Source organism: Desmodus rotundus, chromosome 3, assembly GCF_022682495.2.
Source record: "Desmodus rotundus isolate HL8 chromosome 3, HLdesRot8A.1, whole genome shotgun sequence".
Classification (NCBI taxonomy): domain Eukaryota; kingdom Metazoa; phylum Chordata; class Mammalia; order Chiroptera; family Phyllostomidae; genus Desmodus; species Desmodus rotundus.
In genome coordinates this window covers 22,040,180-22,067,076 of record NC_071389.1, presented here as the reverse complement: position 1 = coordinate 22,067,076, position 26,897 = coordinate 22,040,180, and the positions used below count along the sequence as shown (strand labels likewise).

The following is a 26,897-nucleotide window of genomic DNA, read 5'->3' as shown; positions in this document are numbered from 1 at the left end:
GGAGGGCTGGGGCTAGGAAGAATGTTCCAAGATCAGACAACAACTGTGCAAGGACCTGGAGGAGAAAGAGGCATTGGGAATGCAGAAGCTTGGTCATACTGAGCAACTGGAGGAGGGTAGGCCTGGATCCTGAAGGCCCAGGGACCACAGGGGCTAGAGCAACCCATGGAAGGGCTTTGAACAGAAGAGTGGCATGAACAGATATTTTACAGACTGGTTTGGGAGACAGCCTGAAAAGCAAGAGTTTATACACACTCATATGGGACCACTGGAAGGTGGAGAGGGCCCCCATGTGATCCAAATTCCCCAAAATGCATCAGCTTCAGTCTGATCTCAAACAGATTCCGGGACCCTGTTCCAAGACTTAGTGAGTAGACGCTCTGCCCTCAAACGAGTTTTAAACAAGTGCTCCAGGTGACTCTGCTGGGCATCTAGGTCTGGGAACACTTAGGTTGGATGACTGTCCAGAAGATTCCACTAGACGGGTTCATCTATCCATTTCCTGTAGGCTTGCCAAGTGAGGCTTTGAGTGGGTCACTTTACCTCTCTGAGATTGTTTCTCATCTCTAATATTGGGCCATGGTGAGTTTTTAAAAAAATATATTTTATTGATTATGCTGTTACAGTTGTCCCATTTCCCACCCCCCATTTATTCCTCTGCCCTGCACACCCCCTCCCACTCACATTCTCCCCATTTAGTTCATGTCCATGGGTCATACATGTAAGTTCTTTGGCTTCTACATTTCCTATATTACTCTTAACCTCCCCCTGTCTATTTTCTACCTACCATTTATGCTACTTACTCTCTGTACCTTTTCCCCCTCTCTCCTCCTACTCCCCCACTGATAACCTTCCATGTGATCTCCATTTCTGTGATCTGTTCCTGTTCTAGTTGTTTGCTTAGTTTGTTTTTGTTTTAGGTGTGGTTGTTAATAACTGTGAGTTTGTTGTCATTTTACTGTTCATATCTTTGATCTTTTTCTTAGATAAATCCTTTCAACATTTCATATAATAAGGGCTTGGTGATGATGAACTCCTTTAACTTGACCTTATCTGGGAAGCACTTTATCTGCCCTTCCATTCTAAATGAAATCTTGCTGGATAGAGTAATCTTGGATGTAGGGCCTTGCCTTTCATGACTTGGAATACTTCCTTCCAGCCCCTTCTTGCCTGCAAGGTTTGTTTCGAGAAATCAGCTGACAGTCTTACAGACACTCCTTTGTAGTAACTCCTTTTCTCTTGTGGCTTTTAAGATTCTCTCTTTATCTTTAATCTTGGCTAATGTAATTATGATGTGCCTTGGTGTGTTCCTCCTAGGGTCCAACTTCTTTGGGACTCTCTGAGCTTCCCGGACTTCCTGGAAGTCTATTTCACTTGCCAGATTGGGGAAGTTCTCCTTCATTATTTGTTCAAATAACTTTTCAATTTCTTGCTGTTCCTCTTCTCCTTCTGGTACCCCAATGATTCAGATGTTGGGACGTTTAAAGATGTCCTGGAGGTTCCTAAGCCTCTCCTCATTGTTTTGAATTCTTGTTTCTTCATTCTTTTCTGGTTGGATGTTCATTTCTTCCTTCTGGTCTACAGTGTCGAGTCCCAGTTTTCTTCCTGTCACTGCTGGTTCCCTGTACATTTTCCTTTGTTTCTCTTAGCATAGCCTTCATTTTTTCATCTAATTTGTGACCAAATTCAACCAATTCTGTGAGCTTCCTGATTACCAGTGTTTTGAACTGTGCATCTGATAAGGTTGGCTATCTCTTTGTCACTTAGTCGTATTTTTTCTGGCGCTTTGATCTGTTCTTTCATTTGGGTCATTTTGTTTTTGTCTGGTCAGGCTTGTTATGTAGTAAGGGGTGGAGCCTGAGGTGTTCACTAGGGTGGGGCAACCTACGTCTGGGCGTTGTGATGCTGTATGTGGGGGAGGGGTCTTAGAGGGAACTATGTCGCTTGCTCCACTCTGTGGGTTTTCACTGACTTCCCCCGCTACCCACAATCAAATTGGGCCCCTCTGGTGCTGATTCCCGGGTGGGTGGGTTTGTGTACATTCTAGGCCCCTGTGGGTCTCTCCAACAAAGTCTCCTGTGAGGCTGGGAGTTTCTCCAGCTGCTGCCTCAACCCCCACAGGTGTTTTCAGTCAGAGGTTTTGAGGCTTTATTTCCCCGTGCTGGAACTCTGGGTTGCATGGTTTGTCTTGCTCCCTAGGTGTTCCTCCTGGTTTATCTGCACACAAAGGTGGGACCGCAGTCCGCCAGCCACCACCTTGCCACATGTCCTCTGCGCCCAGTTGCCTGTCTCTGCCCCTCCTACTGGTCTGGATGAATATTTCTTGTTTAACTCCTTGGTTGTCGGACTTCATACAGTTTGATTTTCTGTCAGTTCTGGTGGTTTTTTGTTTTTAAATTTGTTGTTGTCCTTCTTTTGGTAGTGCGAGGAGGCACAGTGTGTCTACCTACACCTCCGTCTTGGCCGGAAGTCCCATGGGTGAGTTTTGAACCAGATAATCCTTAGAACAATCCTATGAAGCAGGTATTGTTATCACCACCATTTTACAGATGAGAAAACTGAGGCTTGGAGAGGCTAAACAATTCACCCCAAATCACAAAGCTGGGAAGTGGCTGAGTCTGAGTTTAACCGTCTACATTATATGGTTATTTTTATGGGTCTATGTCTTTTCCCAGAAACTGGGCCAGCTTTCCTGGGACCTTGAAGTATATATATGGGAGTGGACAGGGTGAAACAGGTCAGCATCTGCAACAGTGTGGGCAGCCTTCTACAGACATGGTTTCTAAAATCTCCACACATGGGGGTGGGGGGGGTAGTCTCCTTTGGGTACTGTGGCCTGGGTAGTTGTGCTGGATAAGTGAAGGATTAGATCCATTCCCTGTGCTTGAGTTCCTCCTAGTCTGGCCCTAGCCAGGCACATAAACAGAAAGGTACAGTATAAAGGGAGGCCTGCTCTCTCAGAGCAGGTGAAGAGACTGGGGAGCATCCAGGAAGTCTGGGAAAACTTTCTGTAAGAGGGGCCTTTTGGACTGAGTCTTGCAGGGTGACCTAGAGTTTTGTAATGAAGAAAGAGAAGGGAGGACATTTACTGAAGGTAAAAGGGCCAGCGTGGGCAAATGACAGGGAGAGCAGAGACTGAAGAGAACAGGGGAGGAGATGTGACTGAAAGGGACCCATGGCTGGGAGGAGGGTTAAGCTGGAGATGTCATTTTAAATTTTAAGTGTTTGAAAGGCCCTTTGGCCAACAGAATGGAAATGCACTAAAAGGGGGAATGGAAGGCAGGGAGACCACTGAGGGAGTTGCTAAGGTGGTTCAGACAAGAGATGATGATGATTAATTTGAGAGACATTCAGGAGGCATGGGTGCTATGCATAAACTGGATCTTGGGAATAATGCAAAAATGAAGAGACCTTGCAGATGTCACTTAGGTTTTTGGCTTAGTGACTAAGTACTGCCATAAATGGACATAGGATATTACAGGAGGAGAAGTAGATTTGGAGTATATTGAACATACCAGTGACTATTTACTGAGCACTTAGGAGATGCTGAGTACCATGCCAAGCACTTTATACACATTAGGTGATTTAGTACTCAGAACAACCCCAGAGAGTGGGTGCTGTTTTTGTCTTTTTATTTTTAAAAGATTTTATTTATTTATTTTTAGAGAGAGGGGAAGAAAGGGAGAGAGGGAGAGAAACATAAATGTGTGGCTGCCTCTCATGCACCCCCTACTGGGGACCTGGCCTGCAACCCAGGCATGTGCCCTGACTGGGAATCCTACCGGTGACCCTTTGGTTGGTAGGCTGGAGCTCAATCAACTGAGCCACACCAGCCAGGGCTATTATTGTCTTTTTAAAAACATAAATAGCTTGTCTGAGATTCTCAGGCAGCAGAGCCAGGATTTGAACCCATGTCTATCTGATTCCTAAGTCTTGAGCCCCACTCATTTCTGCCTGACGGGACTGCTAGCCATCACTAGGTACTCAGATCAAGGGCAGGTTCCCCTGTGGAGCCTTCCCTAATTCTTTCTGGACTCCTCCTCTGTGCCACTTGTGCATACTTCTTTTGACACATTTCTCACACTGTATTGACATTTTGAAGACCAGTCTGCTTGCCTATCAGTCATAGAATTGAGGGCAGGGATGGTCCCAGTCATTTTTTGCATCCCTGTGATGCCTAACACATGTTAATTGGCTGACTGGATGCTGGTTGTTCTAGGTAATTTATACCTATTCTAGGTATTCTGTTCCTTTCTCCTCTCTACCTATTCAATTAGTGAACAAGTTCTCCTAATGACAGTTTCCTGCATATTTCTTTAGATTGTTCCTTTCTCTCCATTTCCACTGCCAGAGTTTAGCATTGAGCTCTTTGAGATGACAGAGGGAGGGTAATAATGCAGTTCATGAGACTTCTACAGTGGTATTCCTAAAGCTTGAACAATGAGCCAGAGATACTTGGTAAAAAAGGGTGGGAAGGGCACTCCAGGTAGATTAAAAAGCATAAATAAAGGTACAGAAGTGTGAACAATTTGGTCTGCATGGAGGAATAGGAGGATTTAGCGTGTGTTACCAACAATAGATAAATATTCCTGGTTGAGACTAATGGAATAAGAGTGGAAAGGCAGGGCTAGGTGGGAGCATTATGGAGCCTGAGCTTTGGTGTGTTTCCCCCCCCCCCCCCCATATGCAATAGACGTCTGAACAGGGAGCTGCGGTGACACAGGAGTGAACACTTGTACCTAAAAGGTCAGGTAAAACTTAGGTTTCACTGTACTATTTCTATTATTTGTAGATTAACAATAGTACCATTTATTTCTCTGCTTGCTCTGTACCGGGTATAGCACTTTACATACATTAATCTTATCTAACCTCACAACATCCTGTGAAGTAGGTGTTATTACATTTACATATAAGAGGGAAAGGAGGCTAAAACAGATTAATACTATTCCCAAGGTCACAGTTAGAAAGCTAGCCCAGATCCGAAGAGTTCTTAAGCACTAGACTATATTCAGCTACTGAGAGATCCTTGAGGTCAGGGATCATGCGTTTTTCTGTGTGTGTGCTCAGACCTAGGTCTTAGGAGACGCCTAGTAAACAGCAGTTGAATAAATGAATGGATGACCTTTTACTTCCACTGGAAAAGCACGTGATTACGTCACCGGTAAACCTCCGAACCTCCAGGGGGCGTATGTCCAACTCAGAGTAGCGGGAGTCTGTTGCGGATGCCCGGCTTGTTCCAGTCCTCGAACTGGAGCTCAGCCAATCCCTGCGCTCTGATAGAGCCTGCGTTCAGTGGGCGGTGTCCCAGGCGTGGCCCCGTGGGCCGCTGGGAAGGGCGACAAAGGTGTTCCTGGCCAGCGGACAAAGGGCGGGGACTGGCCAGAAGAGTGCGCTTGCGGCTCAGGTGAGCGCGCGGTCTCCGCTAACAGTTTTCTTCTCCGGGGCGGCTGCCGTGGCTGCCCGTTACCTTGGCGATGGCTGCTGGCTTAGACCTCTGAGTTACAGGCCTGGTGGCTCCCACTCTTTCCGAGGCTCAGGGGTCGAGTCTGGCCGCCCAGCTGGCCCTCTGCAGCCAGGACTTCTAGGCCTCAGGCACGTGGGTGAGGAAGGACGCTGCTGACAAGGCCATGACCGAGGTGGGGTAGGGGCAGGGGACAGGGAGTGTCTATTGTCTCCCTCCTTCCAGCGGAGGGAGGCGAGTAGACACTTGGACCCAGACCTCACTTGCGCTCGCATCCCTGGACCGGGCTCGAGTGTCGGTCAGGATTAATCTTCTGCCTTCTTAGGTCATCTTTGCCTTTGTTAGCAGTTCTCAAATCTCGGACTGCGGATTTGAGTCTCATGGGGCCTCCGGGACCCCGGAACAAGGACAGGTTTGCCGGCAGCCCAGTTGGCCTTTACCGGACGCTCAGGCTCCCTTCAAGCTCGGCTGGAAATAGGCGTCATAGTATTTACGAGTCACTTTTGCCATTTTAATGTCACTACCCTGGAGATGACTTGTTAGAGCATCTAGTTTCTTGTAATCAGCAACAGCCCCTGCTGTGTCCCTGCTACCTTTTGAAGGCGGGTGGGTGGATGACTGCTGTGGTTTTACATTAGTGTGTTGCTTAAGATGTCGTTCTTTCATTCAACACATTTTTTGGACCATTTTGTTCCGGGCCAGGTGGGAGGGATGGGGGAATGGATGGGGCACAATGGGCCACAGACATCGTCCTTTCCCTCTTGGAGCTTAACGTGTTTTGAGGAATGCAGACAAGTAGGGTGGGCCAACACATTGCATGACACAGAGGGAGTTGTGTTAAATAATGAATTAATTGACTTACTTGTAAATGACTAGAATGTGAGTAGGACGACAGAGAGACCTTGTACTGCACGTGACAGGTAATAGTTGTAGACTTGATAGTGTTTTAAGGAAAATTGGAAATCTGAATGGAGAGTTTCTGTTTAGGGAAAGTGTTTACTTAGAACTCTCTCAAAAGGTGGGGAAGAAGTTGGAGAAGTATTAGGTTTGAGATTCTTCAGTGGTACCTCTTAACAACTTCTAAATTTTGTAATTGCGCAAATCTCTGAGTATAACCTTAGAGTTTGCAGAAAAGGGAGGTCTCCTGGGCAGTGAAATGCCCAGCTAATGGGAAAAAATCCTGTAGAAACTCTCCCCAAATTCAGGATTTGCACAGAAACCATACACCTTTTGGTAGTGTGTTCTTTCCACTAGGAAGAGCACAGCATTTAAAGTTGGAGGGCCTGGGTTCGAAATCAGTGGCTGTGTCATTTCTCGTGATTTGGGGCACATTACCGTCATGTCTCAGAGCCTTTGTGGCCTTAGACAGAAGTCTGGCTCATACCTCATAGAGGTGTTGTGAGGATCAGCTGGTGACCGGGGTGTGAATTGTCTGTCCATGTGCTTGGTGCTAAGACAGAGGACCCAGAGGGAAATCTTGGAGCTGCTGCCATTTTTTCCCCTGCTGATGGCCCATTACAGGCTTAGGGCCACAGAATGCTGAGATCCCTCCAAAGAGAATTAGACCCAAAGAGAGAAAGGGAGAGAGTCATCCTAACCTTGGTGAGGTTTTGATTGTTCGCTTTAGACAGGAAGTAGCCACATTGCAGAATATCTACAGGAGCACAGACGGGATGGTCTTTTAGTTGAGACTTGGGCAAGTTACTTAACCCTCTGATAATGCCATCCACCCGGGAGGTGGACGTGAGAGAGAGACTTCTTTCCCATTCTTGAAAAGTTGGCAAACTGTGGAGGGAAGGCCTGGGGTCAAGAACAGGCTTGAAGCTTTATTAGTTAAGGCCCAGAGGTCCCCTCATGGGGAACTCTGCCATATTGGTTGTGTAATTGTCAAAAATTATAGTACATACAAGTAAGATGGAGAGTCTTCGCCCCTTCTCTAACAATTGAAACTTTTGAAATTTTCTAGATTGTTTTAGGGATCCAACTCTTGCATAAAGCAAGGTACCCTCTTGCATTACTCTGCATGGGGGTAAATTGCTCTGCTCAGTAAATTGTGTCAGGCTGCCTGGTAAGTGTGGAGCCGTGGCAGGTGATCCATGTGGTGGGGAGGGGGTGCTGGTGTCTCCCTAATGCTGCCTTGTGCTCTTCTGCAGATGTCATGTGGCCTGTGCTTTGGACCGTGGTGCGCACTTACGCTCCTTATGTCACATTTCCTGTGGCCTTCGTGGTTGGGGCTGTGGGCTACCACCTGGAATGGTTCATCAGGGGAAAGGATCCCCAGCCTGTGGAGGAGGAGAAGAGCATCTCAGAACGTCGGGAGGAGCGCAAATTGGATGAGCTGCTAGGCAAGGACCACACCCAGGTGGTGAGCCTTAAGGACAAGCTCGAATTTGCCCCTAAAGCTGTCCTGAACAGAAACCGCCCAGAGAAGAATTAATAGAGGACACAAGGACATATAGGTCTTTCTGTAGGCTGTGACTGGTCCTGCCACCATGTTGACTCAGCTCCAGAACCCACATCTGATTTGCTTTGTTACTTACTCTGGCCCCTGTGGCACAACCCAGCCACACATAGACTGGCTGCTCTTCTGTGGTCAGGAAGATACACTAGCAGCTGAAGGGCCAGGTGAAGAGGAAGGCCCTGGAGGGGTCTGGCCTGCAGGCTGCATCTGTTGTATGCTGGCCACAACTGCCCGGGCTCCTGGGCTTCTGGGCGCACTGCTGGAAGTAGAGTTATGGAATGAACGTTGGCTGTCTGTCTCTGCGGGGAGGCAAAGTCCTGTCCTGCCAGCTCAGGAAGGGGGTTCCCTTGGGAAGGAGAGCACCTTTCTGTTCGTGGCAGCCCGGGCTCTTCACCTCCAAGCGGGTGAATTTGCCTGAACATCACCGTTGTTCGCCTCCCATCACTGTGTAGTGCAAAACATGATTAAAGTGGCATCTGAGAACCATGGTAATCTAATCTGATCTTCCAGGTGGTGTTTGGGGTCTTCTTAGGAGCTATGCAAATGCAGGCATTTCAGGGTAGGATAACACTGGCCCATAACTACGGACTCCAGGGGCCTGGGAGCTGTGTTTTACTAGTGTGGTTGCTCTGGGTTCTGGGGGTGGTGAGTTCTGGAGGTGCAGGTTCCCAGGAGCTTTTCTATCATGTTAAGAGGCTTATTGGACCTTTCAAAATATTAAGACTAGATCGGGGAGCTGAACAGTTGCTATCAAATTTTCCAATTTCACAAATATGCAGTCATACACTTTTCCCTATAAAAGTAATGTATGTACCTTAAAGAGCATTTGGTAGGGATTTTTTTAAAAGGGCTTTAGTACAACTCCTAGAGCTCTTTCTTTTTTTTAAATATATTTTATTGATTATGCTGTTACAGTTGTCCCATTTCCCACCCCCCATTTATTCCTCTGCCCTGCACACCCCCTCCCACTCACATTCTCCCCATTTAGTTCATGTCCATGGGTCATACATGTAAGTTCTTTGGCTTCTACATTTCCTATATTACTCTTAACCTCCCCCTGTCTATTTTCTACCTACCATTTATGCTACTTACTCTCTGTACCTTTTCCCCCTCTCTCCTCCTACTCCCCCACTGATAACCTTCCATGTGATCTCCATTTCTGTGATCTGTTCCTGTTCTAGTTGTTTGCTTAGTTTGTTTTTGTTTTAGGTGTGGTTGTTAATAACTGTGAGTTTGTTGTCATTTTACTGTTCATATCTTTGATCTTTTTCTTAGATAAATCCTTTCAACATTTCATATAATAAGGGCTTGGTGATGATGAACTCCTTTAACTTGACCTTATCTGGGAAGCACTTTATCTGCCCTTCCATTCTAAATGAAATCTTGCTGGATAGAGTAATCTTGGATGTAGGGCCTTGCCTTTCATGACTTGGAATACTTCCTTCCAGCCCCTTCTTGCCTGCAAGGTTTGTTTCGAGAAATCAGCTGACAGTCTTACAGACACTCCTTTGTAGTAACTCCTTTTCTCTTGTGGCTTTTAAGATTCTCTCTTTATCTTTAATCTTGGCTAATGTAATTATGATGTGCCTTGGTGTGTTCCTCCTTGGGTCCTGCTTCTTTGGGATTCTGAGCTTCCTGGACTTCCTGGAAGACTATTTCACTTGCCAGATTGGGGAAGTTCTCCTTCATTATTTGTTCAAATAACTTTTCAATTTCTTGCTCTTTCTCTTCTTCTGGTATCCCTATGATTCGGATGTTGGGACGTTTACAGATGTCCTGGAGGTTCCTAACCCTCTCCTCATTGTTTTGAATTCTTGTTTCTTCATTCTTTTCTGGTTGAATGTTCATTTCTTCCTTCTGGTCCACACCGTTGATTTGAGTCCCAGTTTTCTTCCTGTCACTGCTGGTTCCCTGTACATTTTCCTTTGTTTCTCTTAGCATAGCCTTCATTTTTTCATCTAATTTGTGACCAAACTTAACCAGTTCTGTGAGCTTCCTGATTATCAGTGTTTTGAGCTATGCATCTGATAAGGTTGGCTATCTCTTTGTCACTTAGTTGTATTTTTTCTGGCGCTTTGATCTGTTCTTTCATTTGGGTCATTTTGTTTTTGTCTGGTCAGGCTTGTTTTGTAGTAAGGGGCGGAGCCTGAGGTGTTCACTAGGGTGGGGCAACCTACGTCTGCGCGTTGTGATGCTGTATGTGGGGGAGGGGTCTTAGAGGGAACTATGTCGCTTGCTCCACTCTGTGGGTTTTCACTGACTTCCCCCGCTACCCACAATCAAATTGGGCCCCTCTGGTGCTGATTCCCGGGTGGGTGGGTTTGTGTACATTCTAGGCCCCTGTGGGTCTCTCCAACAAAGTCTCCTGTGAGTCTGGGAGTTTCTCCAGCTGCTGCCTCAACCCCCACAGGTGTTTTCAGTCAGAGGTTTTGAGGCTTTATTTCCCCATGCTGGAACGCTGGGTTGCATGGTTTGTCTTGCTTCCTAGGTGTTCCTCCCAGTTTATCTGCAGGCAAATGTGGGACCGCCCAGTCTGCATGCCGCTGCCTTGCTGGGTCTACCAGCTGCAGCCTTGTGGTCAGTCCTCTCTGCCCTGGCTGCCTGTCTCCACCCCTCCTACTGGTCTGGATGAATGGTTCTTGTTTAACTCCTTGGTTGCCGGACTTCCATACAGTTTGATTTTCTGTCAGTTCTGGTGGTTTTTTGTTTTTAAATTTGTTGTCCTTTTTGTAGTGGGAGGAGGCATAATGTGTCTACCTATGCCTCCATCTTGGCTAGAAGTCCCTCCAGATCTCTTTAAGAAAAAAGCTAGCATTTTGTTAAGCTTTTAACAATTTCCCTTTTGCTGGTGGACATTTGGGTTGTTTCTGGTTGTTCACTAGCATAAGTAGTGCAGTGAGTATCTTCTATGGCTGTAAGGATTTCCTGCAATTTGGACTAAGTGGTAGGAACAGAAAGTGGCATTTTCGGTGAAATGGCATGAGCAGTTTTAAGAGTCTCAACACATTGTACCAAATGTCTTTCCTAGAGGCTGTAGAAGTTTATACTAGAAGCTACCACTTAAGATGCTGCTGGTGAGATTGGAAGGGGAGTGAGAGCAGAGGGCAGGTAGAGGCAGAAGAACCTATTGCCTCATGAAGTGAACTGACTTTAACCTAAATGAGCTTTCAAAGGCAAGTAATGCGCATTTGATGAAGAACGAGCTGCTTTTGAAAAGGGAAAGGGCTTTGAAAAGGGAAAGGACGCTTACCTGCTTCCTATCTCAGGATCTGAGGCCTGATGGTGTTAACATGTGATGAAGGTAGAATTCCTGACCAGGTTGAGATACTAGCTGTGGAGTGAGGAGCTGGGAGGACATGGGAGGTGGTGGCCAGAGGGGAGGAGGAGCAAGTCAGGTCGCCCAGGCCTAGTGGGAATGTTAACATGAGCTGCTGTTGCTTCTCAGGAACAAATCTGATAGGGACTATGGGGGAGAAGTGTCTGCTACTAAAGCAAGGATGGGGTTTTGGTTCTGAAAAGATACGCCAAGCTGAGCTTGGTTACAGGCTCCAGCCGATGGCATTGGCAGGCCAGTGCTGCCCTCCTGTGGCAGTCCCGAGCATGACCAAGCCTGGGATCCCTTCCCTGGGCTTGACTAGGAGTAGCAAACCGGGTGCTTACAGGAGTCAGTCAGGTGGCATAAATGATTGTGCCAGGCCAGGAACTGCAAAGCACAGGTCTGCCTAGAGGGGGCAGTCACTACTCAGCATCCTCTGATTTCTGCTGCTGCTTCCAGAATTTTTCAGGTTTTTGTGCATGTGTTTGTGTGTGTGTATGTAATCTTCTGATTTTTAAATGTTGACAATTCACTTACTTTTTTTTAATCCTTACCCAAGGATATGTTTTTATTATTATTTTTATTGATTTTTAGAGAGAGAGGAAAGGGGGGAGAGAAAGAAACATCAATGTGAGAAACACTGATTGGTTGCCTCTCTTACATGCCCTGACTGGGGATTGAACCCACAGCCTTTTGCTGCCCAGGACAGTGCTCCAACCCGCTGAGCCACCCGGCTGTGGCGACAGTTCGTTGTTTTTTTTTTTTAAGTTCTAAGCATGCTAGCACACCCATGTGGTTAATTTGACCTAATGGCTGCCAATTTGCAACCTCTCATCTGTCCCTCTCCTTTTAATTGATTGATTGATTAATTATTTGGCAACCTAACAATTTGTGGCAGACATTGGATCCCAGTAGTGGTTTCCCTTGAAATGGTTTTGAGCATACTGCACCTATGTAGGGTAATTTCAACCTAAGCAAAACGTTAGTAGACAGGAAGGCTACAGAAACAAACACCAAAAGTTTTTTCTGTAGATAGACTAAGACATTTTGGGTTTTCAGACATTTTAGAATAATCCTGTCACTGCTGGTGCACCTCCCCCCAGTGCCTGACCCAGGGAGCCCTCTCTTGGGAAATCCAAGTTGCTCCCTCCTTCCAGGCTCACTTTAATTGTGCCCCCTTCTAAATAATTTCATTTCCTGGGGCTTGCCCTCACTGAATTTCTGCCTTCACCAAGTCTATTAATATGCTCGGTGGGTTTTCTTTCCCACGGCTCTCTGGGAGCTGCCGCGGGGCTGCTGCAAAGTCGTGCGTGCTCTCTTGCATGCCAGGTGACTTTAAGGAGCAGGGTGGAAGTGGATGTGAGCAAAGGCAGGCCAGGGTTGCACCAGGTGCTGGGATGCACCAGGGCATGAACTGGTTTCTTCCATGCCTGCTGATTCACTTGGGAGGCATGTGACTGTCTCTTGGGCTGGCCCAACAGCCACAATCACTGAAACACTAGGAAGTGGATGTGCTTGGGGCTTTCTCTTTGCCCTGCCTTGGGTCTCTTCCCAGCCCAGAGATGGTGGTGGCTTCAGAGCAGGGTCACCCTACCTGAGCACGGCAGGAATCACTTCTCTCCTGCCAGCGGCCCAGTGTCTGGTGCTTTTCCATTCTCTCTGGAGCCTTTCCTGTGCCTGTGGCTGTGTTAGCACAAGTCCGCTGGGCAGCTGCCAGGACAGGCCCTTAGACTCCTGTTGGCTTCCCAGGGGCTGCTGGGGGGTGGAACACCGTGGGATTCCCTAGAATCGCCTGGGAGCCAGACAGCAGCCATGGAAAAGCTCTTTTCCACTTTGGCCTGCGCCTCTAGGCACTTGTGGAGTGGGGAACCAGGGCAATGTGGCAGACTCAAAATAAAGTGGGACCCGGAGTCTGACAGACCCGGGTTGTGAGTGCTGCCGCAACAACCAGCTGATTGCCTGGGCAAGTCATTTGGCCTTTCTGAACCGTAGTGGCCTCATCTGTAAGTGGGGATAAGAAGGCCTAGTTTCACTGGGTGGTGTGAGGGGAAGGTAGCATGTGAAGTTCCTCAGAGTCCCTGGCAACCAGTGGGTGCTCAATGTGCAAGGGAGGAAGACCCCCCAAAACCCAGGATTTATTTGTTGAAAATGGTGTATTTATTCTTACATGTTTAAACTTCAGTCACCTTCCAAGTACTCTCCATTCGATGCGGTACACCCATCAAGATGTTCTTTCCACTGCTCAGAATGGTTTCTGAACTTGTCGATGTTGACTCTTTTTAATGCTTCTGCCATTTTTTGTTTCATCTCCGCATCGGGAAAACGCTTCCCTTTGAGGACTTTTTTCACCTGGGGAAACAAAAAAATGTCACTTGGGGTGAGATAGGATGATTATGGAGGGTGGGGCACAGGGGTCATGCTAGTTTTGGTCAAAAACTGCTGAACACTCAGCACAGTGGGCAGGTGCGCTCGTAAACTGCCCATCATGACATGGGCAAACACATTGAAAGAGCCTTCAAAAAAATCCACTGAAGCCAAACACAACCTCTCACAACAACACCAGTGGGTACACTGATATAGATGGGCTCCTAGAACACTCATGTAGTGGGGGAAGCCTACATGGGACTCACCCTCCAGAAGATGATTCCGTTTTTTTGGGGGGGTCCCCCCTTGTAGATTAGCTGCAATAGTTGCACATGTCCTTGTGATCCCCGTGAAGCAGGGGCGGAGGCGAGAGTGGCCTTGGCTGGGAGAGTGGTCAGAGGGGCCTTCGCAGCTCAGGCCTGGTGGTTGAGGGCTTCGTAAGGATATTTACAGAAAGGACCGCCTCACATAAGGACCAAGCTGGCGGGGGGATTGCCAGCTCCAGACCTGTGTTGTAAGGACTAGTGCCTTGGTGTCTTCAGGGCAAAATGGGGACACTACCGTGTTCTCTGCTGCTAGTGTAAAAAAGAGAGAAAGCAGTTTAGAAGGTGCTTTGAAAAACATGCGAGTGCTGTGTTACATCCCAGTAAAACCCCAGTTACATCCCAGTTACACCTTGCTTCACTGACTCGGAATGGCAGCCAGTCTGACCAATGACTAGAAATAAATGCTCTTTCAATCCCTTTCTGTACGCACTCTCTCCCAGTGTTTGCTAAATAGAAGTCTTTGGGACTTCAGCTTTTAGAGGAAAGAGGAGTAATTAGTCAGTAGTGTCTGAGTTCCAGTGGTGCCTGCGATATACCTAAAAAGTTCGTTCATTTTGAATTAAATTTGTTAACATTAGTTTTCTGTTTATCACATCCTCTTTACATGATGCAAAGGCAAACCCTGGCTTTATTTTTGTTTAAAAATGCCAAATGGGTCCTCCAGCTATTTGAGATTTTCAGAGAGCTTTACTGGCGCCCCAGCAGGGGCAGCTCTTCTGTCTGGGAGGGTCCAGAGTCCTGTGTACCCTCATGCCCCCACCACGGCCCCTGTCCCCTCGCTTCCACCCCAGGCTCCGCTGTCCATTTCTGTTTGCTTCCAGGCCTGCGCTGCCAAGTGCAGCTGGAAATATTTGCATAACCCTGTTGCCTGGTGCTCTCCATTTATAGCTTGTGGATGCAATCTTCAAGATGTTTTTTTTTTTTTTTAAACCAAGCTCCTTGAGTCCACCACCCCATCCCTGGACTCCTCCTTGCCCTTTCCTGCTTGCTCCCCACCTCTACGTCAGCAAAGCCTTTTTGGCTAAAAGCCTTGGTAGTTTCAAATCTCATATCCTCATTTTGGGCCTAGTCATTCGGTGGCTGCTTGCAGTGTCCAGCCCTCTGTGTGGGACTCTCCCTTGCATCAGCCCCATGCGGTGTCCGGTCACAGCTCTCCCCACTCCTAAGTGTGGTCCTTGACTTTTTTCTTGCCGGACAGTTTTAGCCTCATCTGTGGCTTCAGCCACTACCTGTATGTAACTCGGTGACTCCTAAATGTCTGTCTCTAGCAGTGAATGTCCTCCTAAACTCTAGATCATTCTCTGCAATAGCTTACTGCACATCTCTGTCTCCATTTCCCCAATAGTCTGATGGTTAAAAGAGTTGGTCTGGGTTTGAAGCTTAACCCGGATCTAGTGTGGCTAGAAAAGTCACTTCACTTCTCTAAGCATCCTCTGTAAAATGCGGGTAATTCTACCTGCCTCACAGAGTGATGAGGTTTGGGAGGGTGTTTGTGAACCACCCAGCATGGAGTTTGGCATAGGGACTGTCTCCTCTGTCCTGTTGCTCAGGTGGTTTCTGACTCTTCCCCGCCACCCCCTCCCCTGGGTTCTGTCACCAACCTGTGGCAACCCACTTCTCTATCTGGAATTCCCCTCTTCTCCCTCTCCTGTCCTTGCTTCAGGCCCTCATCCTCTCTTGCCTGAAGTTTTGATCTCTTCCTGAGAATTCTCCCCGTTTCTGCCAGCATTTTCTTTCTCAAACACATCTCTGATAAGGTCACCCCTTAAAGACCCCCGTGGCTCCTTTCACCAAAGCGCCTTACCAGCCCTGCAAGATCCTTCCCTGCCTTCCAGCCTCGTCCATCACCTCCAGGAGACCTAGTTTTTGCCATTTCCTGAGTGTGTCCTGCTTGTTCAAACCCCCACCCGTCTGTGTGCACTGTGCCTTGGTCTCCTTGGCTATCCGGTGAACTCCTGGTACATGCTCCGCGAGGATGAGCATGTGTGGGTCCGTACACACTCCTGGAAGCGGAGCTTGTCATTCCCGCCCCGCCTCTCCTGCCCTGTGTTCGTTCTACCGAGGCACTGACTCCGAGGCACTGTGATGGACGTGCATCTGTTCCCCTCAGGCTGTGAGTTCCTTAAGGGCAGGGGACCAGATCTCACTCGCCTGTCTGCTTCTCACAGAAGGTTCACAGAGCCATTTTCCAGTAAGTGTCGAATGAATGAAGATGCCCCTGAGGGTGATTCTGGGATGGAGCAGGTACTGGGGCTGGGTGTGGAGACCAGCCCCATTGGAAGACAGGACCACCAGGTGTGGACTTTGAGGGCGCAGCAGCCGCGAGCTCAGGGCAGCAGTATTTTGCTACAGCTTTGCCTCCCCCGGGGCTGGTAAAGAACTAAACCCAAAGAAGTGGCTGCCTCACTTTTCCCAGGGGAAGCAGGGCTCGGGCAGTGGGCTGGCTTTCCCCACTGGGTGGGACCTGGACCAGCATAGCCCATGATGAATTTGACCCTGATGACTCTGCAGTGGGGAACAATGTCCTCAGGAAAGCATTCAGGAAACCCTTCGTGTACTAGTGATCAAAGCTCAGCCGCAGCTCAGCAGGGTGGGTGGGAACGCTCCAAGGAATCCGGCAAGGCCCTGGGTCACTTGAAGCCCCTACCAGGTGGGGCTCCCCCTGAGCCTCAGCACACCCCTGCTGACCTGAGAAGGCGTGGGAACCCCCGGGGGGCCTGAGGGACCGCGAGCGTCTCTGCTCTGTCTCCTTGTCCCCTTAGCACCTCTCCTCTGGCTGAGGCCTGGGAGGGGAGGGGAGGCCGGTAGGGTGAGGTAGAAGGGACCCTTGCAAACATGCCAGGCTTTGCTTTCCTCATTTCATCAAGAAGCTGATGTAAATGTCTTGCATTTGCATGAAGTCCTTTTTTCATGTGCCCCTTGTCCCCATGGAGTTCAAATAGAAGGTAGAAGGGCGCTGGTTCTCCTTAGGCTAACAATGGGGATCTGAGGCCGAGAGCAGGAAATGGCTCACCCAAGATAACGGAATTCTTGGCAGAGCTGGGCTTGCAGCCACCCTGTGCCCGCTCCCCTTCCCAGTTTACATCTTGTCATCACAGCAAACAAAGGTCGGCTGGCCTGCAGACAAGCTGACTTGACAAGGGGAAACACTGTCGAGTGCCAGCGTGCCCTCGGGCACAGAGTGGGCATAGCTACAGCTCCAACGACCTGAGCCTGTGCTGGAGGTGGCAGCCTGCTCCTCCTGCCCCTTTCCCGGTTTCATTTTCCCAGGGCGCAGACCAAAGGTAAACCTGTGGGGTAGCTCTGCCCCTTTGAAGCTCTCCAAGCTGTTTTCCCCACATGTGGGAGGGTAGGAGGTCACAGTCTTTCCCACAGATGGCATCCTGTGCCTTTATGATCCGGTCAATTGATGACAAGGTGGATCATCGTTCAGCTGCTGTCTTCCCTAAAGGCCTGTCCTCGGCTGGCTTTTGCTGACACATGCTGGGGCCTCGCCGGGCTCAGGTCAAAGCTCTCCCGTGGCCCCTCCAAGAAACCGGTTCTGGAGTTAGACTGCTGGGGTCAAAGCCCAGCACTGCCACTTGCAGCTGTGTGGCCTTTGCCAAGCTACTTCTCAGTGTCAATGTCAGGTGCCAGGTGGGGCTAATGTGTTACTTATCTCTTAGGGTTAGAGTGAGGATTCAAAGAAAACATGCAAGGCTTTTGGAGCAGAGACAAATATAATCAGCACTGAGGAAGAATTGGTTATTTTGATCAGTAGTATTTTTCCATCCCATGGATTTACCCACACTTCCAAACTAATGTCTCTCTGGGCACTGTGAAGGGTTGCCCTGTGTAGAGGGGAAACCGAGGCCCACAGGAACGCTGTGGCAGAGGCTGGGGAGAGGTGAGGTGCCCTGATGCTCAGCCCAGAGGCCCTACGGCTCTGCCATTTGATGCTTCTCTGCCTCCTGTTGGCCCCCTACCACCCAGGCCGTCCTGCACCACTCTGGAATCTTGTGGCATCCCCAGCCCCAGGTGGGTCCTATGCAGCCGTAGATGCGAATAAAACCAACTCCATCTTTGTCCCCTGGACAAAGGTCCCCTGGGACCTTTGGCCAACTGTAATGTCCTGAGCAAAGCATACCAAAGCCTTCTAAGTGATTACCTGTGCTGCTTAAGTATGTAGCCATAAATGTTTTTGTTAGTGCTAGCTGGAAGGGTACCACAGCCGAGCTAACTATCACACTGGTGAGAGTTTCTATTGGTTATGCGTGGTCCTCTATCACAGACCACCAGGAGGCACGGGCCCTGCGCTCTTGGTCTTGTCATTCGTTAGTACCTGAGTCACACTCTGCAAATAGTACTGCCACAGGGGCCTGTTAGCAGAAAACCATTTTCACAGAACTGGTCACCTGTCCACACTGACCCCACATCCCTGTGAGTAAATTGCCTACAATAAATTTGTTATATTATGTGGAGTTGCCTGCTTTACTTGTCAGTCTTAAGATACCTTTCGTTACGGTGGCCCCTACACCTTTGTCCCACTGTCAGGTCCCCAGCACCCACACAGCCCTACCTTGGTTGGATCACTGATTGGCCTGCAGACAAAGGGAGGTTTTGGAAGGAGGCTGTAGAAGCTGGGCTGAAGGGGTCCTGCCTGGTTATTGTGGCTCTCGGAGCGCCAACCCATGGTGAGTGAGGTTCAGCTGGGAGTGGGTGAGGAGGACGTCCCCCAGGCCCCGCCTCATGATCCCCCAGATGAAGCAGGGGAGGTGCTGCAACAAAATAACACAGGTGGGGCTGCTTAAACAACAGACATTTATTTTCTCACAGTTCTGGAGATTGGAAGTCTGAGATCAAGGCCTGGCAGGGTGGGTTTCCTCTGAGGCCTCTGTCCTTGACTTGCAGATGGCTGCCTTCTTGCTGTGCCCTCCCACGGTGTCCCTCTGTGCACAGGAGGCCCTGGTATATCTCTTGTGTCCAAATCCCCTTGTAGAGGCACCAGTGAGATTGGGTTAGGGCCCACCCTAATGGCCTCATTTAACGTAATCACCTCATCAAAGGTCTTATCTCCAAATAGTCACATTCTGAGTGAGGTACAGGGGTGGGGGCTTCAACATAGGATTTTGGGGGGTGGGGAGGATGACTCAGCCTATAACTGGAGTCTAGACAGGACAGAGGCATGGAAGGGACTGTGTCTGGGGAAATCAGGGGAGCGTGGCAGCAGCTAGAGCCTGGGACATGGGGTGCCCAGCCTCTCGAGGCGAGTTTCCACTGGTTTCTGGCCGCTTGTCTGGCCCTGGGCTGAGGCTGGGGCTGGCTCCTCCTCCTGTCCCCAAGAGACCTTAGGGTGGAACCTAAACTCCCAAGGCCGGAAGGCCCTGGGAGCTGATTGTCCCTGTGGTCTCTGGGGTGAAGGAACAGACAGGGTCCCCAGGCTCGGGTCCTGTTCTTCCCCTGCCTTATCACAGCCTGGATGCCCTTCCTCTACACAACTGTGAGTAGGCTGGCCACGGCCCCAGGCTCTCCCAGTGGGGGCACACTGACTTTGAAGGGGACGCCCTTGTCTTGGCTCCACTCAGTACCCTCTGTACCCTGTACCTCCGCACCTCTGCACCCTGCCTCTCTCTTCCATGTAGGGAGTGATAGAAACAGCACTGAGAATCCAAACATCACTTTCATTGTTTTTTTCAGAAGACTGACCTACCCGGTTGGGTTGGTTCAGGCTGATGATATTCCTGTAAAGCCTTTCCCCCCTGAGCTCACATAAGCAGAATGCAGGGTGGGGAAGTGGCTCAGAAGTCGTTTTCTGGGGCTCTTGCACTGGTCACAGATAACAAGTGAACACCTGTACTTGACCTGGAATCTCCCCTCCCTGTCACTTTCATGTGGCCTCAGTGGGTGGGCTAGACAGCATTTCAGGCTTCTGATGGCACATTGTTCTTCCCCAGCTCTCAGTGTTTCCCTCTGAGGTCAGCAGCCTGGGTCTCTCATGGCTGCTGGTTCCCCAGGGTCCAGGAGCCAGCAGTGGAGGCAGGAAGATGGGTGCTTTTGGTTGGAGTGTCAGGGAGGAGGAGCCAGCAGTTCTATAAATCCCAGGATTCCCTGCTGCTTGGAAAGAGCCAGGGGGCAGCCACCCTCTTTCTCTCATGGACCTTGTTAGTCTTGGAAGACTGAGGCAGACCAATCCCAGAAAAAAAAGAGGAGAACCTGCTTGCTCACTAAGCTTCAGCCTGAGTGTCGGACCGAGTGCTTCACAATATTTCATTTAACCATCCCCAGATCCCTTCAAGGCAGGGCATGAGGTCTCTGTTCCTGTGGATGAGGGAGACCTGGAGCCTGTCACCCTCTCAGCCACAGGGGGAGAAGTCAAGCCCAGCTCAGCTGTCCCTCCTGGTCTCTTTCTTCTTTTTAGGGATTAAAATTTATTTTTATTTTATTTTATTTTTAAGTATATTTTATTGAGTATCCTATTACAGTTGCCCCAATTTTCCCCTTTTCCCCCCCTCTGCCCAGTACCCTCCTTCCCTCCAGCAATCCCCCCACTTAGTTCATGTCCGTGGGTCGTACATATAAGTTCTTTGGCTTTTCCCTTTCCTATACTATTCTTAACATCCCCGTGCCTATTTTGTACCTACCAATTATGCTTCTTATTCCCAGTAACTTTCCCCCCTATTCTCCCCCTTTCTCCTGCCAGCTGATAACCCTCCAAATGATGTGCGTATCTATGATTCTGTTCTTATTCTGGTTGTTTGCTTAGTTTGTTTTTGTTTTTTAGATTTAGTTGTTGATAGTTGTGAATTTGTTGTCATTTTAATGTTCATAGTTTTGATCTTCCTTTTCTTACATAAGTCCCTTTAACATTTCATGTAATAATGGCTTGGTGATGATGAATTCCTTTAGCTTTACCTTGTCTGGAAAGCACTTTATCTGCCCTTCCATTTTAAATGATATCTTTGCTGGGTAGAGTAATCTAGGTTGTAGGTCCTTGCTTTTCATCACTTTGAATACTTCTTGCCAGTCCCTTCTTGCCTGCAAAGTTTCTTTTGAGAAATCAGCTGATAGTCTTATGGGAGCCCCTTTGTAGGTAACTCTCAGCTTTTGATGCTATTAAGATTCTCTCTTTATCTTTAACCTTTAGCACATAAATTATAAGGTGTCTTAGTGTGGTCCTCTTTGGGTCCAACTTATTTGGGATTCTCTGTGCTTGCTGGACTTGTATGTCTATTTCCTTCACCAAATTAGGGAAGTTTTCTTTCATTATTTTGTCAAATAAACTTTTAATTTCTTGCTCTTCCTCTTCTCCTTTTGACACTCCTATGATGGCACTTCGGATGTTGGAGTGTTTAAAGTTGTCCCAGAGGTTCCTAAGCCTCTCCTCATTTTTTTGAATTCTTGTTTCTACTTTGTGTTCTGGTTGAATGTTTATTTCTTCCTTTTGTTTCAAATTGTTGATTTGAACACCATCTTCCTTCCCCTCACTGTTGGTTCCCTGCATATTTTTCTTTATTTTACTTAGTGGAAACTTCATTTCTTCCTTTATTTTGTTGCTATAATCGATGAGTTCTCTAAGCATCCTTATTACGAGTGATTTGAATTCTGTATCTCCGTTTCATTTAGTTCTTTTTCTGGGGTTTTGTTCTGTTTTTTTCATTTGGGCCATATTTCTTTGCTTCCTCAATTTGGCAGCTTCCCTGCGTTTGTTTCTGTGTATTAGGTTGAGCTGCTTTGACTCCCGGTCTCAGTGCATGGCATGTGTAGAAAAGGCACCCGTCTGGATGAATGTGGCTTCTTTAAATCCTTGGCTGTTGGGCTGTTATATAGCTTGATTTTCTGATGGTTCTGGATATTGTTTTGAGATCTGGTTGTAATTATTTCTATGATTGTGCGAGGGGGTGAAGTGTGTCTATCTATGCTTCCATCTTGATTGGAAGTCTCCTTCTGGAAGCTGGGAAGTCTAAGACCAAGATGTCAACCGATCAGGTTTCTGGTGAGGTCGTCTCCCTGGCTTGCAGAATGTGTCCTCCCAATTTCACTGTGCTCTTTGTCTTTCTTCCCCTGTGACAGTGGTGGGAGGAGGGTGGGAAAAGCAATGAGGGCTTCCTCCCCTCCTCCTTCCTCCCATTTCCAGAGACCTCTTTGTTAGATTCCTGGACACTCGGGACTTGGGGCTCCAAACTGGCTGAATTGCAGCTCAGAGGTCTCCACTGGCTAGGAGGGATGAATAGGTTGTTACCTCTTGACCCGTCCCTGTCTTCCTCACCAGCCCCCACCCCCTCAGCAGACCACAATGGCCTGAGGCTGATTCAGTGCCTGCTCTATTGAAAGTGGAGAACAATACTCCCCTCCCCAGGCAGGCTGCTGGAAGGGTGGATGCAGCCCCATGCCCCTGTGCAGGGTTGCTCCTCCAGTGCCAGGAAATTGGGGGAAGATGCTTGATGTCTGGGATATGGAGTGGAGATCCTAAGGGGGTGTGAGAGAATGGTGCAAGCGGTATCCTCCCCTTTCCCATAAACCTAAACTTGTTCTCCCAGTGCCAAGCACCACTCAGGGTAGTAGGGCTCCGCCTCTCATTAGCTGGGTGACCCTGGGCCAGTGAATTGACTTCTCTGTGTCCTTGTCTTTAATAAGGATTTACTGCCTATGTCACCACCTACCTCACTGGGGAAGCTTAGTGCCCGACTCCACAGAGACACTCAGTACAGTAGCTCCCCTCTTGCCCCTGCTGGTAGGCAGTCTTGATCTCTTTGAGCAGCTTCTGCAGGCAGGCAAGGTGTGTGGGAAAGACTTCCCTGTGTCCAGCTGGAGCCCTGAGAGAGAGAAGGCTCCTGGTGTCACAGAACCGAGAGCCTGTCCACTGGCACTAGCAGAGACGAACACTAAACACCAGGAAATGCAGCAGGGGAATATTGGCTATTTTACTATGAATGGCACCACCCAGGGCAACAGGAAGCTAATGCTCAAAAGCCGGAACTCCTGGATGGCGTGTAGGTTACAGATTATATAGGGTAAAAATCATAAGACACAGTGGGTTAGGGGTTTGGGATCATTCTGGGAGCTGATAGGTCAGAGGTGAGGTAATAATAATGGATCATATCTTCTGGTCTTAATGACAGCTCTGAGGTCTTTTCTCACGGGAAAGTAACCAGGGGGTCATTCCACCTTGGAGCTGAAGAACTGAAACATACCTTAGGTCAAGAGGTTAGGTCACCCTGCCAGAGGTCCTGACCTTGTGACCACTAGTCAGGTCCAGGCTGCTGTCTTCTGCTGCCTCCGGGGTGTGTACAGGGTGGGCACAAGTAGGTTCATAGTTGTGAGTATGTGAAACAGAGTTGATTCCTGTATTTAGTTACTAATTATTGCTTTATTTTCCACACTACCTATAGAGATATGATTTCTAGAGCTAGGCTTTACAACTAAATTTAATCAGTCATAAGGCCCCTCAGTTCCACCTGCCTCCTTGCCATCTCGCTGCGCTTAGCTTTTTGTGACAGGGAGGAAGCTGGAGGACTTGTGATTGTTCGCTCTGCGAAGAAAAGGTGGAAGGGGCGACTCAGTATGTGTTTGTAAGCCTATCGAAGGTTATCACTCAGAGAGCAGCGAGCTGTGGGCGCCAGGAAGTGTGCTTCATGTACACTGGAGATTGGTGCACGTGGACATGGGGCAGGCTTCCCAGCAGAAAGCCTGAGATCCTGGAATGGGCGGGGAAGGGGGTGCTGAGGAAGGTGGTGGGACCTTTAACAACACATTGCTCTATCTGACTGGGCTTGGGGAGGGTTTGGCCATGAGGCAGAGGGGCTAGTAGGAGGCCAGCAGGGAATTCACCCTTGAATTAGAGATCAGGTGAGGCATGGCTTCCCTGGGGGTCATGGATGTAGGAATACCGTAGGAGAGCCTGGCCGGGGGGTGCGGGGTAGACACGGAAGCCCTGCTCTGCCCCTGCCCCCAGCTCTGCTTTGCTATATTTTCGGAGACAGCACAGGAAGTGGGCCTTTACAATGTCAGGATACAGGAAGCTATCGGACTATTGAAGGCCACTTCCCGTGAGCTCACATACGTTTGTCACCGGCTATCAGGGCTTTTGGGCTCTGCCATTGTCTGGAGGGGCTGCAAAAGGCTGGGGGCCGCCAGCAGAGGCTCTTGGACACAGCAGGCACTATTGTGCTGAGCTGGCAGCACCCCATGGGGCGGGGAGGAAAGTGGTGGGTAAGAAGGGGACGCCTGCCTCTCATTGTCAATGATTGCACAATGGGGCTGGGGGTGGGGGTCCTCTCCGGCTCCTGGGAGCCTGAACTTCTGGGAGAATGGGAGAAGGGAAGGCTGCAGCAGGGGCCTGGCTGTAGGCGTGATGCCAGATAGAGCTGGAAAGGAGTTCAGGACTTCTTTTAGCGATGCTGGGGTTTCTAGATCTCTGCCGAGAGTCAGTGTGATAGAATATGGGCTTGGAGTCAGGCCGGCCATATTCCACCACTGTCAACTATGCGTGTGCCTTTATGCAAGTCGCCTCCCCTCTCTGAGCTTCAGAGCCGTGCAAACAATAGTCAGAGCTACCTCCCAGGGGTGATCATCACTTGCGATGATCTGTTGAACTTCTCAGCTTGGCACCTGGCACATAGCAGATATCGAAGGAATGTTAGGTTCCTTCTCCACCCTCATCTCCTTCCCTTCCAGCTCACTTCTGACCCCGCTGTCCGGTCCTCCACTGAGTGACCGAATCAGCATGTGTAAGAGGCGTTTTAATATCAGCCCAAACAAAGCAGAGCTCTGCCTTCCTTTATGCCAAGAATATCAAATCAACTGTTAATTATCCTCACTAATGGACGGCCTAGAAGCAGATAATTTTTCTTTGGCCATGTGCCTTTGGCCTTATGTGTGAATCTGATTGTATCTGAGTCTAGTAATAGAACTCACTTTAAGCCAAATAATGAAGTTGTGACGGGGCAAACCCAGCTCAGGAAGGGGCAAGTTAGAGAACTGTCTGATAGCCCGTGGCCTGGCCCCGTGCAGCCCACTGGTGCCAGGAAGGGGCACTTTCTTCCCCAGCTGTGTGATAAGGTGGAAAAACATGGGCTTTGGAGTCAGGCACTCAGGTTCAAACTTTGACTCTGTCTCTAACTGACTGTGTGACTCTCGGCACGGTATGAGACTTCTTTTGGAAGGTGGGGATGATCGTATTCACTTTGCGAGGGTTTCTGCGAAGGTGAAATAAGGCCATGCATACGCCCGCCGCCTGCGTGTGTTTTCCTCTCCTCTCTCTTCTTTTCTCCCTCTTGTCTCTGTCCCTTCAGCCCTACCCTGAAGACAGAGCCCTCTCTCATCGAGGCTGGCATATGCATATGGTTAAGTGTTTGGACCCCAGAGGATTTTACTGCCCCGCCCACCATGTGGAAGAGCCAGGACTGAGCTGTCCAATATGGTAGCTGCTAGCTACCTGTAATGATTAAAAGTAAAACTGAGCTGAAATTAAAAACTCAGTGTCCAATAGCCACATGTGGCTGGTGGTTACTGTATCAGACAGTGGGGAGAGAACACATGCATCACTGCAGAGTGTTCTGTTGGGCAGCGCTGAGCTGGAGGATGTGCTCAGCCATGGAACCTGGTGCGCGTAAATTAATGGAAGAGAGGCTTTGGGTAACCGAGAGCTGAGACAAATAGGGGCCCTCTGCTGCTTGGAGTGTCTGTAGGGTTTGGATTCTTTATGTGGCTCCCTTCCTCCATCAGTGGAATTGATCCAGAGGGCACTTGGGCCAACACTCAAATGCCAGGAACTCTGAGGCAGGGCTGAGAAAGCCGCCCAAGTAGACCCTGTGCTCCAGAGTTGGGTCCCCTCCAGCCCTTACAGACAAATACAACTTGCCTGTGTTCCATGCCTCCGTACAGTTGTGAATTGTAGCTGCGGGAGCCACAACTGCCATAAGACTCTTTATTCCCAAGGCTACTGCTCTAGACTGTCTCCCCGCCTTGTCTCCCATCCGTGGCCTGGAAACTAGAGCCATTCACACGGCCTTGCCCTGATGTAAATTGTACCACCTCCTTCCAAGTGTAGACTGTAGTTCTTGCCTGTGACTCCAAGTCTCTCCTTCATCCCCAAGCTAAGCCACAGGGGCCGATCCTACTGCTCAGCCTGGCCTGGTCCCCAAGCCTTGGCAGGTGGCTGGACCCTGGAATTAGCTTTGCTGCTGACAGTCTGGTGTGCATGAGACCTGGGCACTCCTGGACCTTAGCTATCTAACTGCAGCTGCATTTCCGCAGTTTATACAGTTTGCAGGCTCTGCTTTGCTCACAGGTACCTTGACCAGCCTCATTAGTGTCCTCTCCCCTCTCTCTCTGTCCTCCCAACCCCCCAGAGGGGCTGGGCTAGGTTTCTGAGCTCCTAAGATGTGGACCGTGGTTCTGCTCTGAATCCACCCATCTCCTGAAACTCCAGTTCTGAAATCTGTCTGCTCTGAACATCAAACTGGCCTACAGACAGTACTGGGCCGGATCTTGCCTTTGGAGTGGCTAACCGTCCCTGTCTATTTAGAGTTCCAGCTTCCTGTCCTTGCCCATCAGTTAGCACAACAGTGAAGTTCTAGCACACCTGGCATCTGAGGCCACTGGTGTTGACCCCATCAGTGTGCCCATCTTGCTTGGGCAGGTACCCAGACAATCAAATTACAGCAGTTAGAGTGTTGAGCAGCTTGGAGGTACTAAGATTAGGAGTGGGTCTGGGATCTCACGTGAGGCCAAGTTGTCCCCAAACTTGAGAGAGATCAGAGTTCTCTAGCTCAGAACCTGTTGCTTCCTTCACAGTTGGGGACCCTGAAGGAAAGTAAAGATAAATGGCTGATTCAAGGTCACAGTGAAGGTCTGAGTAAGGTCAAGCATCCCTCTTGCTTCTGCTGGCCAGAGGTCACCCAGCCCCTTTCCCCACCCAAGCCTGGGGTCACTCCCTTCTTTCTTAGCACAGAACAAGTTGTTTTCTTGCCTCCCATCTGACGTCTTCTC

General features: G+C 49.1%; 1 protein-coding gene and 1 long non-coding RNA gene across 7 annotated transcripts in view; both read left to right on the top strand.

Annotated features, from left to right (window-relative positions):
• The first annotated feature begins 5,265 nt into the window (after window positions 1-5,265).
• SMIM12 (small integral membrane protein 12) lies at window positions 5,266-8,408 on the top strand. Of its 4 annotated transcripts, none has more exons than XM_024554790.4 (2): window positions 5,266-5,404; window positions 7,615-8,408. In XM_024554790.4, the coding sequence occupies exon 2, from the start codon at window positions 7,620-7,622 to the stop codon at window positions 7,896-7,898; it is 279 nt and encodes a 92-aa protein (XP_024410558.1). In that variant the 5' UTR covers window positions 5,266-5,404; window positions 7,615-7,619; the 3' UTR covers window positions 7,899-8,408. The 4 variants fall into 4 exon arrangements, with proteins under 4 accessions (XP_024410558.1, XP_045046829.1, XP_024410559.1 ...); XM_045190894.3 differs by lacking the exon at window positions 5,266-5,404 and adding an exon at window positions 5,411-5,592; XM_024554791.4 differs by lacking the exon at window positions 5,266-5,404 and adding an exon at window positions 5,411-5,600.
• Window positions 8,409-19,068: 10,660 nt separating this feature from the next.
• Window positions 19,069-26,897, top strand: part of LOC123479145 (uncharacterized) — a 28,504-nt gene continuing 20,675 nt past the window's right edge. For all 3 annotated transcript variants that reach the window (XR_008426448.1, XR_006654678.2, XR_006654677.2), the window contains exon 1: window positions 19,069-19,407. This is a non-coding gene — a long non-coding RNA (uncharacterized lncRNA). The remainder of the gene's footprint in view (window positions 19,408-26,897) is intronic.